The 17,629-nt window shown below is 37.1% G+C and overlaps 2 protein-coding genes across 2 annotated transcripts; one reads left to right on the top strand and one right to left on the bottom strand.

Annotated features, from left to right (window-relative positions):
* Positions 1-7,706: 7,706 nt before the first annotated feature.
* On the top strand, positions 7,707-11,804 carry LOC137007046 (uncharacterized). The gene is made up of 7 exons (XM_067368320.1): positions 7,707-7,810; positions 8,535-9,196; positions 9,285-9,330; positions 9,524-9,615; positions 10,021-10,131; positions 10,625-10,901; positions 11,571-11,804. The coding sequence occupies exons 1-7, from the start codon at positions 7,793-7,795 to the stop codon at positions 11,781-11,783; spliced, it is 1,419 nt and encodes a 472-aa protein (XP_067224421.1). The 5' UTR covers positions 7,707-7,792; the 3' UTR covers positions 11,784-11,804.
* Positions 11,805-11,995: 191 nt separating this feature from the next.
* LOC137007125 (uncharacterized) lies at positions 11,996-17,199 on the bottom strand. The gene is made up of 17 exons (XM_067368439.1): positions 17,182-17,199; positions 16,861-16,936; positions 16,254-16,326; positions 15,903-16,143; positions 15,584-15,659; positions 15,232-15,500; positions 15,023-15,118; positions 14,855-14,902; positions 14,694-14,767; positions 14,493-14,576; positions 14,184-14,389; positions 14,015-14,111; positions 13,771-13,933; positions 13,549-13,640; positions 13,315-13,459; positions 13,096-13,222; positions 11,996-12,865 (listed from the first exon to the last, which is right to left on the bottom strand). The coding sequence occupies exons 1-17, from the start codon at positions 17,197-17,199 to the stop codon at positions 12,513-12,515; spliced, it is 2,238 nt and encodes a 745-aa protein (XP_067224540.1). The 3' UTR covers positions 11,996-12,512.
* Between the last annotated feature and the right edge of the window lie 430 nt (positions 17,200-17,629).

Here is a 17,629-nt window from a genome sequence, read left to right as displayed (position 1 = left end):
TATTTCACCAACGAAAATAGTTCCAAAGTCCACCGAATTGTTTTGCGTCTCTGAGCAACACTTCCTGAATGAATCAGCCGCTTGAATGAATCGGTTGAATCTCAATGATTCGCTCATTAACAGTGATTCGCTGCCACCTACTGGCGGGTTAAATTTCACATTTAAAGTGTCTTCATTTTTAAAAATTTAAAATAACAGTATTTAACGTTTTATATTTTGAACATTAAAAACATTTTTATGCATCTGCAACTGCTCTTGATTAACTTTAATAAAGTTATCTATTCTATAGTTATACATTAGATTACAATTTCTGTACCTGAAAATCTTCTGTTTAAACCTACATAAAAAACTTGAAAAGCACCATTTCATTTATATGTTTGTTCTGTTGTATTTATTTGTGCTATTACTCGTAATTTAATTTCACAGTATACTCACTACAAAAAACTAGACTACACCACTGGTTCTCAGGTATGTTTCACTTCATTATCAGCTTTGTCTAACACAGTAAGAGAAGAAACTGGTAAACCAGAGCACAGTTTGAGACATTGTTGAGATCTCTTCTGAAACACATATGTGAGATTACCGGGCTCTTTTTCTCAGAAGAAACATCTGAGATGAGGTTGTTTTTTTGAGGAGAAATAAACAAGATCTCATTTATGATTTTTCTGACTCAAGTGCCCTAAACTGTGAAAGATGGAACTGGAAAGAAAGATGAATCCTGACTTTCTGTCGGTCAAAACACATCAATGAGTTGCATTTTAGCACTTTAACTTCCATCATCCTGAAGTCAATGAGTTCTTGGTTAAAGGCCTGAAATAAGGTCTGTGGTGAACACAAGCTCATGATAATCTCACGTTTTACTCTACTGTGACATAAAACACATCATTTATACCCCCTTCAGATTTTTTAACGCGTTTTCTTGCTAACTAGCATCCAAATGAGACTACAGAGGTTGTCAAGGACATTAAACGTCACACGAACAGGTAAACGCATCTACTCAGGCACTTTCACTCAACTCAAACTTTCAGCAAAAATGTTTTTAAATACAGACTGAAAGAGTTTAATGATGGTAGGCTAATGTTGAAGTCATTCGTTTATAGCCCACTTTTAGCTTTTGCCTTCGGCCGATTAAACTTATGCTTCAATATTTGTGAAGATTATCATGAACAACACGTGTAAGTTTTGTTGCTCACAGAGCTAATTTTCTGTAATAATCCAAAAGCCAGTGGAAATAACCTATTTGATTTTTGTCGAGAGATCCAGAGTGATGCGAACTTACAAAAACACACTTTGCAGGCTGTTATTTTGGGTTAAGCTGCTTAAAGACATCGCTGAAACATAATTGTTCGGTGTAGGGCAGGGTGTGTGGGTTTTTTTAGGTTTAGGAACAAAGTTCCCAATTATAAGACACAATATCACTGGTAATGTCAATGAATAATATTCACAGATCCACATCTGCTGTCTCAACAGTCTGAGCTGTCTTTGTAGGGTTAGCATTCGCTCTGAGCTCTGGACTCCAGCGTTTGTCTTTGATTTGACATTACCTCCGGTGTCTCCAGGCCGCGATGACTCCGCGTCGGCTACGATTGTCCTGCGAGGAGCCCGAGGTGCTGTACGAGGGTGACTTACAGCTGCTGTGAAGAGGCTGGAGGGAGAGCGGTGTGCCGAACACCTTCACGGTCAGCAGTCATGACTGTGAGTCTGGAGGACGTCGAGGACGCTTCTGTTTGTAGGGGGAATTGCATCATACCTTAAATGTCCAATGCAGACGTATCAAACACATATTAAGAGATTTTTTTGAAGGAGAAGACCATCAGAGGTTGACTGAATTGAAAGAGACCTGAACTAGGCTGGACAATGACCACTTTTTTCTACAGAGCTGCTTTGAATTGAACTCATTTCATAATAGGTTGTTTGCAGTCACGTGGTTCTGGTGACGCGCAAAATTCCGGTGGAGGGCAAGCAGTGAAAATTAGAATGGAAGAGATGGGGAAAAGTCCTTTCTTTGCTGGTTTAGAAAGGTATAAACAGAAAATCACAACATATGTTGGACGCGATATTTATGCTATGAAGAGGAGCGATTTTTCCGCTGAATTAAAAGACTTTACCTGCCATCGAGGAGGCAGATATAGAGGATGTGAAGCTGCCCTCACGCCGTGTTCAGTTCTAGTCTGTGTTTGTTTATATCGCGCTGCCTTTCTACTAGTGAAATTAGAGCAGTATTTTGATTTTCTGTTGTGATTGTGAAAAATGTCGCCATTGTAGGTCATTTATGCTGAATCGGGAATTATAAGAGGAACTCACGATATCGTTTGTGGAAAAAAAGGACGGCATTTCCGCCTTCGTTGAGAAGGTGAGGGAAGACGACTAGCAAATGTAATAATGTCACTAAATAAACCCACTGCCTTTCACTCAAAATAATCACATACTTTTAAACTAGTTACATTTACACACTTATAACAAATAAATGGATCGACTTCTGTCAGCTTGCTGAACACATTTATTTTATTTGAACATTTTCTACCATACGATGGCTGAAGCAGCAGCGTGTGACACTGTTCTCATGGTAACCAGATCAACATTGTGAACAGAATACTACAAAACTGAAGTGAAAAAAAACAAATTATCATTAAATAGGATAAAATATATTCTCCTCCCTGCAAACGATAGCATGAATGTGAATATTTAACCAAGTCAAAAAGGTAAGCAAGTATCCATATTCATTTACGGTAAGTATCAGCAGACGCAAAACGCTATAAAAGGCGACAACTTTTAAAATTAAAAAACGAAATAAGTTATAAAAAACAGTATAAGTTATGTAAACGATATAAACACCTTCTGGGTTCTCGATTTTATCGATTTGAGCAACCATAAACGACGCAAAACATGCGAATTTAGAGTTTTTGATAGGATTCCTATATAGAAACATCACCCCCTGCCCTCCAGACTCATTCGCGCTGCTGCTGTGACGTCATGTGCAAACAACCTATTGATGAACTTTACACAGTTATTGAACAGAACTGAATCAACACTGAACTGATTTCAAATTCTGCTGAATCATTGGCTCAACTGGTTCATCGAAAAGAGCTTGTCATTCAGCAGAAAGTTAACAAAAACTACAGTATTATATAGTAAACAGCATATTAAACCTTAGCGATATTAATATATTTTTTTTAATTTTGAGTGAATGATATGCCATTAATACCACTGAACTTCAATAACGAGCAAATAACGAGCTGAATTAACAATTTTATCTTTAACACTTAAATTTACAGGCTACACTATAACAAGTGATAGGCTCACATCAACATCATCGATCAAAAGCAAGCTGCATGCACTATAATACAGCTGATTAAAAAGATTAAAAAATATGAAACTATTTTTTGAGTAGTTTTTGCTAAGTGTCCAAATTAAAAACAACTAAAATGGAAATCTAAAAATATATCAGGTGTCCAGTCTCCAGATTTTAACTCATGTGAGCAAATGAAACAAACAGGGCATTAAATTGACAAATAAAGTTACAAAACATTAAAAAATACAAAACATTATACATCTAAAGTAGCAATTAACGTTAAAAAATGATGACTGAAAATAAAGTTATAGCTCTTACCTTTCTTTCTGAGAACTCCGTTTGTTGACTGACGACCGTTACAGAATAATGCGCATGCGCAATACTCAAAGTCTGTGACAGCGCTGCTAGTGGTTTTTAATTCAAATTACGTCACAGTTATTAACATCGTAAATCTAGCGATTTTATTAATTTATCTATTTTTATTTGATGTTCATTTAAAGGTCATAATACACTGGCATTCAATTACAAAATAATAATAATAATAATAATAATAATAATTCCTGTTTTTTTTTTTTTCTATGTTTAAAATTCTTCTAACGTTTAAAAATCTAGTGTGATCGCTACTAGGCTTTCTTACCCCTGAAATACATTTTTAAATATATTTTAAGATTGAAACAAAATATATTTTCAGTTTCAAAAATATATTTCATTGAGCTTCACTGTTTACAACAATGCCATATATGTAAAATATATTTTATTTTGGTGAGAAAAAAATACATGTTTTTCTGTATGGGTAAAGCAGCTCTAAAACACAATAGTGATATTATTCAGATCAAGTTTTTTTCTCACTGTATCAGTGCAGTTTAACCGAAAATATTACTGAATATTAATTCTTTTAAACCCTAACTGATCAAGCCAAAGGTGACAGTGGCCTAAATGTGTGATTTATTATTTACATCAGATCCAGAATGTTCACATACTCTATATCTTCAGGAGTTTGTCACACCAATACAAAAATAATGCAAAAATACTGCCAAAAAACGTTAATGCATGTTTTGTATTGTAGGGGTCCGCCTCTTTAGAAAGGCCCATGCACTGAAGAAGGAGCGCAGTGAAGGCCTGCGTGACCCTGCGTTCAGTCAGCTGTAAAATGAGCTGCAGCCAGTAGCCTGCTGGTAATGAGAAGTGGCGTGTCGTTCGATGTAACCTCGGGAAAATCGCTTCTATAAATACCTTCTATAAATAAAGAGCACCTTAGTTAGGCTTGTGTGATGCCTTCTGAAAAGGTCATCTGTTGCCAGTCTCAGGCATCCAGCCCGCATCTTTAAGTCACTGGCTCTTCCTCGACCCGCTCACCTGGTCACGAGCGCAGAAGCCTGTCTGTTTATTCCTCCCGGCCCGTCAGCACGTGGAGCCGCTCATGTACATGGTCACCACTGGAGGTGAAAAGCTTCGGTGTGCTGTTAATTACTTCCCTAAAGGGTTCGCATGTGCGCGACCCAGAGCCATATTTCATCATGTCAACACCCATGCAACATGTCATTGCAGTTTAGGAACACAACAGTGACTCGGTAGTAAAAGTACTGACCATGCATGCTTGCTAATAGCACCTCATAATGCATGTTGGGGTGAATCTCTTGTTTGTCCACCTCCTATCTGAAATACACCATCAGCTTGAAACAGCCAACAGAGGTTTTTTGAACTTCCAGAGGACACTCATGCACATGATTCTGCTGCTGTCTTCTGATTGGATGGTCCAGTGCTGATAAAATGTAATATATTCAGCATCATTACTCCAGTCATAACTTTTGACCGCTACTGTTCACCATCTCTAGTGTCCTTAAAATATTGTCATGTAGTGGCTGTTTTATAAAAGCAATACAGCTCTTGAGGTCATGATGTTCTGTTCACCATTCAACACAATTATTTATAATTTAGTATTCTGAGATGATTTTTGGAGTGCATATCGGTTTAGTGCAGTGGAGGAATCAGCCATGACATGCTCAGATTGAAATGTTGTCCAATCCCCTAGTGCCTAGAAAATACATTCACTTCAGCGCAGCTCTGCTGGTGCGTTTTCCACATGCTTTGGCTCTCGAGGGCCCGTGGGCAATCCTCTATAGCCGGCCAGGCCCTCAGGGGCCTCAGTCCTGTTAACCCTCAACCCGACAACCTGATCCAATTAGCCTCATTCTACATGGATCTCCACGCTGAAATCGACACATCACAGAACGCTTATCAATTATTATTCATATTGATTATGCAGCCTGTTTCAGCTCAAGGGGAAGCCTGTATTGATTCGACAAAATTAGCCAGAACAAAAGAAGGGCGATTGAGCTAGACACCTCACATCCAGAGGAATATCGCTGTGTGTCTTAATACGGCTAAAGGCGTCAGGCTGAGAAACGCACGCGAGCGTAATGAGCTCACACAGCTGTAAAAGTGGACTGAGTGAGTGTGTGTGAAGGGTGAGAGGTTGGGCTGTCAAAGTTTGATCCGCTGTCTATATCCCTGACCCGAAGCACACGGTGTACTTTGGATTCTGACCCACTTCTGACCGGTTGACCCTCAGAATCTCTACAGCGCTGTGCATCCTTGACCCTGCGGACCCTTTTGAAAGTGAAATGCGATCACATCAAACGTCGCTCGGCCTCGCTCCACAGGCTCTCATTAGAGTCTGGGAAAACTGTCTGTCTCCCACATGAAATATTTACACCCCACGCAAGAGTAAATAAGTCATGAAAACAGAGACGATGTACAACAAGAGATCGGAGAGAGAAGAGAAGGTCAGCGATTGACTCACAGCCGAGAGCTTTAGGGACAAACGGACAATCTGATGTAACTGGAATTACGGCTGGATCTATGGCTCATACGTGTACTGGCAGTCAAAGGTTTGGAATAATTAGGATATTCTGATGTTTTTTGAAAGAAGTGTCTTCAGCTCGGCATTTGTTTAAACAAAAATACATTAAAAAATAGTGAAATATTATTAGAGTTTAAAACAGCTGTTTTCTATGTGAATATATAGTAAAATATAAGTTATTCCTGTCATCAAAGTTGAATTTTCAGCATCATTACTCTAGTCTTCAGAGTCACATGATCCTTCAGAAATCATACTTATATGTTGATTTGCTGCTCAAGAAACATTTTTGATTATTATCAATGTTGTTATTTTTGTGGAAACCTTGATACATTTTATTTTTCAGGATTCTTTGATGAATAGAAACGTTTATCGTTGTCAGGGGCGTAGCACCAAATTTTGGGCCCTGGGTACAAACCATCTTGCTGGGCCCCTGTACCAAATACCATAGTGATATCAATGGGTGGGTATTGCATTTTTATCATAAACACTTAAAATGTAAACAAAATAAGCCACACTATGATTAATATATTTTTGTTTTACTGTCAAAAGTACTACTAACTTGCTAAAATATCCTTTATTGTCACAATACCTTTTTTAAAGTATAGGCTAAGTACAAGTTAATTGCTGATTATTTGTCTGTTTAAAATAAATGCATACTATAGAATCACAGGGTACACTAACCGCCAAACTAGACATTCAGTCTTTGAATTACGTTTTAAAATAAGTCATTTTCAATCATTAAGATGTGCATTAAACTGAGAACAATCCTGTACTTAATGTAAGAGCGTGCGCGAGCTAATTTGCATAACAATGCGGTAAAATAGGCGCTAACGATCTGTGTTTTCGCGGGTGTTAGATTTTGATAATGGAGGGAAATATACAGTGTTTTCATGTAAAATTCTGACTCTGGGGAGAACTGCAGCAGAAAAGGAGACAAGCTGCGCAGGCTCCGCCTCCGTCTGCTTCTCACTCCCTGTTATTTACCCAGAAAATAGAGTACGAACATAAATGTATGCTTTTCTACCTGGAGTAGATATTTATTTTAAAACAATGTCAATGCTCGATGATGCATTTGTAGCTCACCTTTCTTTTCAAAAGCCTGAGTGAGCAACTGCTTGCCCTCATTTGCTTTCTCTCTTTAATCTTCTTTTCTTTTCGTTTTTGAGCCCCCGATTTCCCTTTCTTAAGGAAAGACATGACTCTTCCCCTGTCTTCCTAGTTCATATCACGGCTAACTGCATATGGCGTTTAAATAGAGTCAAAAGTCGCGCGCACGAAAACCACGAGCACGAGAATAAAGCCAAGCGCGCAAAACAGACCCACGAGAGGAAAATAACAACGCGAGAGCGCATCTGTGCACCCGCGAGCGCGCATTTGTACACCGCGAGCGCGCAGAACAGTATTTGGGAGCGGAAATGAATACTGGCGCAAGCCCCTGCTGCCTAGCGCGCACAACTGCACATGAGCTCTCGCGCGACTACTCAACACTCGCTCGCTCCTCGAGTTGACTTTTGACACTTTGAGGGCGGGGCAATGACTTTTGTCTTCCCACCTGTGATTGGTCATTTGTTTAATCAGTTTCTCTCTTGTTTAAACATGTAGCAGGACTAGGACAAGGCACGTTTTTCGGAACCATTATGTCGGACCCGGAGCAGGTAATTTAATTTTTAAAAGTCTTTGTGTTTCCAGTGCTATATATTCAATATATGATATTGTATTGTACTTATTTTGTTTTCTGCCTAATGCATGTAGATAAAATCATCTTGAATAGTTTGTATAGGACCTTAACGACTAAAAAAGATAAGCTAATTTAAGATAAAGCTGGCTAACCCATAAATGTAGGATGTTAAAGGTTAGTTTTGACCTACATTGACAATATACAGTAAATAAATCATGGCTGAGTAGCGTTTCTAGCTACTAAACAAAGCTAGTATGCTAATTTACTAAACAAAGCAGCGAAAATGCAATCTTTGTGATTTATTCAAACCACAGCACCGACCCCTATTGCTATTATCGTAATGCCGTTTATAAAATGATTAGAACACATTACAAACGGTATTAGTGAAACTTAATAACATAGTTACATCACTAAAAGCATTTTTTTGTTTAAAAGTTTTTTGTGTTTTGATGTTTTCTATCATCCTATATGCAAACAATTAAGAAAATAATTTTGATATATTTACTACTAAGACCATGTTTGAAATAGGGAAATTAGTAAGTAAAATCAAACTTTGATGCTCATTATCTAATTTTTGATACTTTCCTGGAATCAAAGGATGAGTAGAGATAATGTAACCCTTTCAACTTTTGAAGTGTGTTTATCACAACAGTGACATGGTATCTTAACATCTCATTAATTATTCTTTGTTCTGTCAATAGCTAAGACACCACTTTTTGGAAAATCTTTTACACAAGTTGCAACAGGCCTTCAGCACAACACCACTGGATTTAGATTATCTGGAGTTTCTGTGTCGTCAGGAGCTGTATATTCTGGAGGCCCTGTCCAGTCACATACAAGTACCCCCTGCTATCACCCAGGCTTTGCAAGAGCTCTTTGAGCTTATACGGGCACAAGTGGAACATCCAGCACCATGTGTCAGAGTGGAAGTTGCTATCACCACAGGACGACCAAAAATTTTGGTTGAGGAACAACGCTTAAAATACATGCTACAGGCTCAACTTCCTGTGAGTTGCATAGCCACATTGATGGGCGTTTCAAAAAGCACGATTTTCAGACGCATGAGAGACTATGAGCTTTCTGTCCGTGACATGTATAGTTCCATCAGTGATGAAGAACTTGACAGTTTGGTTGCTTCTGTGAAGAACGCTTTACCAAATTCAGGCTACAGGATGGTCAGAGGAAGACTGGAGTCTATGGGCTACCGAGTTCAGTGGAGAAGAATTGCAGCCTCTATGCATAGGGTTGATTCAATGGGTATTATCTCAAGGTTATCAAGTCTTGGCTGTGTTGTGCGCCGAGTGTACTCTGTTCCAGGGCCCTTGTCCCTGGTACATGTGGACACAAATCACAAGCTAATTAGGTTTGCATTAAAGTCATGTTTAACATATGAATAGATTTGCATGTTTAATAACTATATCAATAATGTATATTACTTAATTTCTTCACAGATACAATATTGTGATATTTGGAGGAGTGGATGGGTTCTCCAGAAAGGTAACTACTGGCTAACATTTGGTCAACATTATGTAGTCAGTAAACACATTTAAAACCTTTGTTACTAGTCATCAATTAAAATCCACAATGACTTAACTAATATTTGATGGGTAATTGGCACACACACACACACACAATATTTTTTTAATGGTTTACCATTTTAATCTGATTTACTGTATGTTTTACTTTGTAGATATTGTACTTGAATGCAGCCACAAATAACCGTGCTTCCACAGCATTTTCATTCTTTTTGGAGGCAACTCATCGGCATGGTTTACCCTCAAGGTAATGTACTTTAAATTGTTACAAAGCTGCACTTTTCTCTGTGTAAATAATATGAGAAAAATTTTAATGATTAAAAGCTGTTAGATAAATTAGAGTGTACAAGAGCTTTATAATCAGTTTAACTAGTTTCCTCAAAGCAAAATGTCTTTAAAAAACATTGACAAACATTGGCATTTTTTGTTGCATCTCCTTCTTTTACTGGACAACAGCATTCTATTGTTTCCTTGAGTAGTTTATTTAGTTTAGTAGTTTACTCGTGGTAAATTCTTTGCCCATCCCACTTTCTTGGTATACATTATCTTTAAAAAGTTATTTTATTACTTGAGGATAATCTTTATTTGTCAGAGCCATAATCCAATGTATGAACTGTTTCTTTTAATTTCACTATTATTGTTGTAATTTAAGGGTAAGAGCTGACCAGGGAGTGGAGAATGTGGATATTGCTCGGTTTATGTTCACTGTCCGTGGCAATAATCGGGGGAGCTTCATCTCAGGAAAAAGTATCCACAACCAAAGGTAATGCTTCTTATTTTATTCTCAGTTTTCCTGGTATTAAGGCGTATCCTCATCACATTTTATTGTTTCATTCTGATGTATCCGTATTTATTTATACATATGACAAATGCGCCATAAATGTGCCATATGGTGTTACATTGAATCTCTCATGTTGTTTGTCACTTAAACAATTAAGATAAATCTGTCTTATGCTAATTGTATATTAAGTTTTTATCAAATGTCACTGTGACACCATAGGACAGTGTTCCTCCACAACATAAAAACTACTATCTAGTCATAGAAACAGTAACAGTTTGAGTTACTTTTACTAACATTAAATTTTCATGATATAACAAGTGTTAGCAGTGTAAACTTTGGATGTAACATTACAGAACACATTCTACCACATACTTGCAATATAAGGTTTTGTTCCGTTTTAAAATTATTGCATGTTTGATAAAACGTCATGTTTTCCTACATGGTAACAGTGATTACTCATTGGATCCCCCAACAGAATAGAGCGGTTATGGCGAGACGTCTGGATCTCTGTGTCATCAAAATACTACAATCTTCTACACTCTCTTGAAGAAGATGGCCTCCTGGACATTTCATGTACGGATGACATATTCTGTGTACACTTTGCATTTCTTCCAAGACTCAAACGAGACTTGGAGGTATTTATTGAAGGCTGGAACCACCATCCTCTACGCACTGAGAGAAACCGGTCTCCAACACAGATTTGGGAGATTGCACGGATGCTTAACACTGCTGTAGATTCTGATAACCCTGAGGTAAGAGTACAAATTCATTTTTAAGAAGCAAAATATGATGACTATAATTTGATAAGACAATGTCATTATGATATATAATATAGATAATCTATAATAAATATTACAATGGCATTGAATTGTAAATACAGTCAGGTCCATAAATATTGGGACATCGACACAATTCTAACATTTTTGGCTCTATACACCACCACAATAGATTTGAAATGAAATGAACAAGATGTGCTTTAACTGTAGACTGTCAGCTTTAATTTGAGCATTTATATCCAAATCAGGTGAACAGTGTAGGAATTACAACAGTTTGCATATGTGACTCCCACTTGTTAAGGGACCAAAAGTAATGGGACAATTGGCTTCTCAGCTGTTCCATGGCCAGGTGTGTGTTATTCCCTCATTATCCCAATTACAATTATTATTCTGTCCCATTACTTTTGGTCCCTTAACAAGTGGGAGTCACATATGCAAACTGTTGTAATTCCTACACTGTTCACCTGATTTGGATATAAATGCTCAAATTAAAGCTGACAGTCTACAGTTAAAGCACATCTTGTTCATTTCATTTCAAATCTATTGTGGTGGTGTATAGAGCAAAAAATGTTAGAATTGTGTCGATGTCCCAATATTTATGGACCTGACTGTACATTGAATTGTTGTCTTATTGAAAATTTCTAGGCCATACAAGAGCCTGACATTGACTGGGAGACTGCTGCTGACTTTGATCATCTTGAATCAGAAAGCGGTGTTGTCGTACCTGAATATGAGAGCCCTATGACTGCAGAAATGATGAATGAACTACATAGTTTGGTTGATCCACTGGATCTGAACATTAATGATGAACAGCTCTACATAATCTGCTATGAACACATAAAACGACTACGGACATAAAGATACATTTCAGTGAATACATGGACGCTTTAAGTTTGCAACTTTTTTTTATTTTCTAGTACATGTAATAAGCATGTAAACATTTGAAGCTGAAGTACATGAACATTCTTTAAGAAGAAAACACTTATGCTTTGGTACTGCATACACTGTAAACATATACAGTAACAATAAAACATTTTGAATGCATACAACTTGTACTTATGTGTTGGAATTCACAAACATCACTTCATAAACTTGCACAATAACTCATCATGTGAGCTTAGATTAGATTTATGAAATCCCTATATGTGCTACTCAGGTGTGCAATTAGGAACGTGACTGAGCAAGAACATGCATTAAAGTGACAGTTCACTCATTAAATGATAATTCTGTGATTACTTACTAAACTTCATGTAGTTTTAAATCTGCACGAGTTACTTTATTTTGTTAAACACAAAGCTAGACTTTTCAGTTATCAATGGTAACCACACAGCTGGTGGCAGCCATTGACTTCCATAGCATTCGTTTTTCCTACTATGGCTGCTGCCAACTGTGTGGTTACCATCATTAACAAAAACGGGTTTAAGGTTTAAAATTACATGAGGGTGAGTACATAATCATATAATTTTCATTTGAAGGGTGAACTACCACTTTAACTACAGGATAACAGATACTGTGTGTACAATAATGCACATTGCAGTCATGGTCAAATTCCATGACAATTTGAACATTTTTACAGTCTGCATTTTCCTAAATGCGTCCAAATTCATAGCCATGGGTAATGGCCTGTGAGATTACATTTTTGAATTCCATGTATGTGCAACTCAGGTGTGCAATTGGGAATGTGACTGAGCGGGAACATGCATTAACTACAGGATAACAGATTGTGTGTGTACCATAGCGCACACTGCAGTCGTGGTCAAATTCAATGACAATTTTAAAGTTCTCACGGTCTGCATGACTTAAGGGAATATGAGATTGTCCTGTCAGCCATTGGCAAAACTTGCTAACATTAATGTGTGTGTTGGTATGTTTTTCTGCCTTGTCCTCTTCACCCATACTCTCCTCCTCAGGTCTGTTGTCTCTGTCGTCTTTGCTCTCTCCTGAGAAAGTGATTAAAAATCAGTTGAGAGATTTTACCTTACAGTAAATTGCAGTTAAAAATATTACAATGGAATAAGTTTTAGCACTACAACTTTTGACAAATTGGCTTTAGTTAAAAAACAAATCTTTTTAAATCCAGTTTCAAGAAAAAAATCATAACCATAACAATGTAATGAGAACAGTTTTAACTGTAATGTGAAAACATTAATAATTTGTATAAATTAGTCACCTTCATCCTCCATGTCCTGTAAATAGTCCTGCAGAAAGTTGACTACTTTGGACTCCCTTGCACGCCTCATTGTACCCGTCTCACTAAATGAAGGTGATAGTGATTTCATCAGAAAATCAGCATCCACCTTAAATTTACAAAATGAAGAAAGTTAGACAATTATATTTAAAAACATTTACTGATTCAGCAAGTTATCTATTGGGTGGTATTTATATTTACCTTGCAAAAAGATCCTGGAACAAACAGCTGCCTGCAAATGTCAGTTTCTTCTTGTACCAAGCTAAGGAGGTCATACAGTTTCAATCCAGAGGCAATTTGTTGTAGCATGGGAAGTAACCTCACTGTAGAGTGTAGAACCACAGAGCTATAATACAAAGATAATTGAAGAAAAAAATGAGTATCTGAATTAAAAATCAAGACCAATAACCTACAATAAAATGTCATATACCGCACAATCTCTTCTTTTTTTCAAAAGACACTGCCCCTGTATAACCACATGACAAAATTCTGTCTGTGAACTCCATGACAGTTGTGTTGTCAGCTGCCTTAATCTTTGAAAAAAAACACAAAAAGTATTTTAATTTTTAATCCTTATAGGCAAAAAAATTCCACTACCTTAACAATTTAACAAATAATTTAACTTTAAAAGCCATTTTCCATACTTAAATGAGTTACCTCTTTAATTAGTTCCAAGACTTCAGGGTCAGTAATGTCTCTTTCAGTTATTGCTTCCTGATCCACTTCTCCAGTAGATATATACTTGTAACACCACTGCGAAAAGAAGTTTGGTGGCGGTCCTCCCTGTGCGATGCTGACAGCAAATATCTCTCCAATAACCCTGCATAAAATGGTTTGTCATGTCAACAATAATCGTAAAAAACTAACATTGGCAAATAAGTGTGAAATTTAAATAACCTACTTGAAGTTATGTTTGTCCAAGTCTGTAATTGAGTACTTGGGGTTTTTGCCACCATCCCCACCCTCAAAAAAACGCTTCTCTATTCCTGACATCATTTCTTTTCAGAAAAGAAAAAGAGAACAATAAATTCATAGATATCAACCATAAATTATATTACTGTAAAACTAACCAGTTAAAAATTCTGTCTTCAGCGCCCCATTGTCAATGCCAGCCTCTCCAATAAAGGTAACTCTAAGGGCATTTTTAGGGGAAGACTTTTTCTGCCGCTGCCACTGTTTAATGCCTCTTTCAACCATCTGTTCCCTGGTAACACAAATGCTGAAGGTGCTGCTTTCGTCCACCCTTTCAGTAAGGCTTTTGATGACATCAGCAATGCTAATAATATTGGGAGCAGAGAAAAAAAGCATGAAATTGGAATGTTTCACATTATTAATGTAAAACAGTTAACTTCTGATGAACTATTTGGGGTTTGAGGTACCTTTTAATCTCTTGCTGTGTCCTTAATCGTTTTGGGCATATCTCAGTTCTATCTGTGTCAAAGGCCTCTGTTTCATCAAAAACTCTGTGGGAATAAATATACAGTAATACTCTGTAAGCAGAGGTGCAGTTACTATCATAACATGTTAAAACCTTTATTGGAAATCTAGCTTAAAAAATAATTAATGAAAAAATGAAATACCTTTCACCACAGTAGCTTGCATGGAATTCTACAGTGTCACTGGGGTACAACTGCTCGCAAATGGGACAGGCAGTCTAAAGTAGTATGTAGTAATAAAACACATTATTATTATCATTATTTTTATTACTATTATTCAAGTGGAATGAATTAGTTATTCTTACTGTCTCAGAACCCTTGGCACATGAAGTAAGGTTTAAATTGTTGGTGTCCTTAAAATGTAAAATAAAAACATATTAATGTATGAACTGGATGAATAACAGTACCTGTGACATGACTTCTTTTTAGGACATACAGACTTTATATTTGCTGCATCAAACAAACACATTTACCGTTACAGATGTTTCAATAGAGGAAGTGTTATCTGGGGAATTTTGCATAGTTATGTCCATGGCAGGACTGTCATCTGTAGAAAATGTAGAAGTCGTCTGCAAAAGACCCAAAAAAACTAAATAAATAAATAAATAACTTTATTAGCCATGGGGCAACAAATATGCAATTAATTAATTAATTGTTTTAATATGAAAGAAATATTTCTCACCTCTTCATCAGAGAGTGTCACTGTCTTACAAGATGCCACATGTGCGGCTAAAAACTGGACTGGCATGTTTTCGTAACAGTTACGACATGTTGTTTTGGGCATTTTTTCAAACTCCTTTGAAGAATAAGGAAGAGGTGACATATCAAGTGTTCCTTGCACTGGCACAATGTATAGTGCTGACTTGCCACGAGCAACCGAACTGAGGTAAGCGCCTGTATAACCTTCTGCCTCAGGGGGTACAATACACAGTTTTCTTTGTCCAGATCCACCTATAAGGAGGGACATAATATTTAAAGTCACTTTGCCATGAGGTCACATGAGATAGTATGTATAGAAAGTTTCAAAGTCTTACCAACAGCCTTATACAACATCCATGCCCCATTCAAATCAGTCATTTTAGGGTATGTCTCCTCGAGTTTTCTGGAGAGCTGTACATAATTTATATAATGTAAGTACTTTGACAAAAATACGTTTTTTAATTCTTTAATAACATATGGTAAGTTATATTAGTCTAGCGATCAATAATTATATCTGCAATGCCCCCGGCATCAAAATGAACAGAGCACAGCTGCAAAGGAATTTAGGTGGTGCACTTACATAAAAAACATAATGCAAGTCATAAGTCTGACATGAACATCGAAGTGCAAGTGAAGTTTTCAACTACAACTTACCCATGAATGGTCAGAATCATCTTTGACAGTAATAGTTCTCCGACCCATCCCTGCTTGTAGAAGTGTCAGCTCATCTGAAGCTTTTGGTGTCTTCTCCATGTGTTTGTTTACCAGGTAGAACTGTACTTCAAAACACTTTACAGTATGTAGTTTTCTTTTCATGTCAGTAAAGCTAGAGTGTGTTCCTCTTTTCCTGGTCACTTTTTCCCCAAATGTTTTTCCAAACAGTCCTGGGAAGGATCTGCAAAACAAAACAAAAAACATAAACCGTAAATGTATTTTACAAAACAATGTTAAACACTACATTCAACAATTTATTGTTAAAATGACCATAAAAACAATATGACAAACCTTTTCATGTTCTGCTCCAAGGTATTTTGCTGTGGAACTTCTTGTCTAGTGTGGTTTGTAGAATCTGCAGAACCTTTTTCAAACACACCAAAGCAACACATTTCTAAAAATGTTACCACTTTAGGAAAGAAATGTTACAAATCAGATATATTTGACTCATAAAATGACTTTTTAAATTTGTACCCCTCAGTTAATAATAATATAATACAGTATATACATTATTTAGGCAACTCAATTTTTATATTTTTAAATCAGTTATAAAATGAGCAAAATATGTACTAAGTCTACCCATGAGACTTTTAACATTATTCATTTAAACATGCATGTCATCAAGCCATTACTACAGTATATATTAATTGAGAGGAAAACATGTTAACCTATTGTTTACCTTATGCCAATATCTCCGAAAAGCACATGTAGTTTTACACTTACACATTTACACTTAAATGTAGGTTTACACTTACCCTACTACTTTTATATTAAATCGTGATAACATTGCTGCTTTAATATCATGCATTGTATGATCAATGTGCAAAATTATGTAATTGTCAATCTTTTAGAAAAGCAGATCAGTGTAAGTATAGGTAAGGATGAGAACAATCCTCACTGTCTCTTGTTGCAGGCCGGGAAAGGGCACTTTGCAGCAGTGAGACGACCTTTCTTGCTGCCTCCTGCAATTCTTCCTAATAACAGTTTACAGATATGTGTATAATCAGTCTTTCGTAATTATGAGCTGACTATACAGAAAAGAAAAGCCAAGAACATGATGGAACTGATCACTTAGAACCAAAATAGACGTATGCAGAATATTTTCATAACAATTAAATACATTTATTTTATATTACTGCTGTTGTCAAATAGGCTCTGCAAAGTAGGCCATTCCCAATTTATGGTATTAAGGACAATAATGCTTGCCATTGTGTTTTACCTCATTTTTCTCCGACATTCTTGGGGATTCTTGGACGAAAATGCTGTAAGGGGGGAGGGGAGGCGGCAGATTGTAGTTGATTGGGTTTTACAAATGACCAATCACAGGTGGGAAGACAAAAGTCATTGCCCCGCCCTCAAAGTGTCAAAAGTCAACTCGAGGAGCGAGCGAGTGTTGAGTAGTCGCGCGAGAGCTCATGTGCAGTTGTGCGCGCTAGGCAGCAGGGGCTTGCGCCAGTATGAATTTCCGCTCCCAAATAATGTTCTGCGCGCTCGCGGTGTACAAATGCGCGCTCGCGGGTGCACAGATGCGCTCTCGCGTTGTTATTTTCCTCTCGTGGGTCTGTTTTGCGCGCTTGGCTTTATTCTCGTGCTCGTGGTTTTTGTGCGCGCGACTTTTGACTCTATTTAAACGCCATAACTGCAGCTCCTGTCTCATTAACTGATTC

This window comes from Chanodichthys erythropterus, chromosome 18 (assembly GCF_024489055.1).
Source record: "Chanodichthys erythropterus isolate Z2021 chromosome 18, ASM2448905v1, whole genome shotgun sequence".
Taxonomy (NCBI): Eukaryota; Metazoa; Chordata; class Actinopteri; order Cypriniformes; family Xenocyprididae; genus Chanodichthys; species Chanodichthys erythropterus.
The sequence above is the reverse complement of the archived record's forward strand: the minus strand, read 5'-3'. Positions and strand labels throughout refer to the sequence as shown.

What these genes read in the sequence shown, in the direction of transcription:
- LOC137007046 (XM_067368320.1), top strand. An exon ending in TGGATGGGTTCTCCAGAAAG is followed by an intron (nt 9,331 to 9,523) that starts GTAACTACTGGC and finishes TTTACTTTGTAG; the next exon opens with ATATTGTACTTGAATGCAGC. An exon ending in TAGATTCTGATAACCCTGAG is followed by an intron (nt 10,902 to 11,570) that starts GTAAGAGTACAA and finishes GAAAATTTCTAG; the next exon opens with GCCATACAAGAGCCTGACAT.
- LOC137007125 (XM_067368439.1), bottom strand. An exon ending in GAAGACAGAATTTTTAACTG is followed by an intron (nt 14,112 to 14,183) that starts GTTAGTTTTACA and finishes TTTTCTGAAAAG; the next exon opens with AAATGATGTCAGGAATAGAG. An exon ending in ACAGGACATGGAGGATGAAG is followed by an intron (nt 12,866 to 13,095) that starts GTGACTAATTTA and finishes TCACTTTCTCAG; the next exon opens with GAGAGAGCAAAGACGACAGA.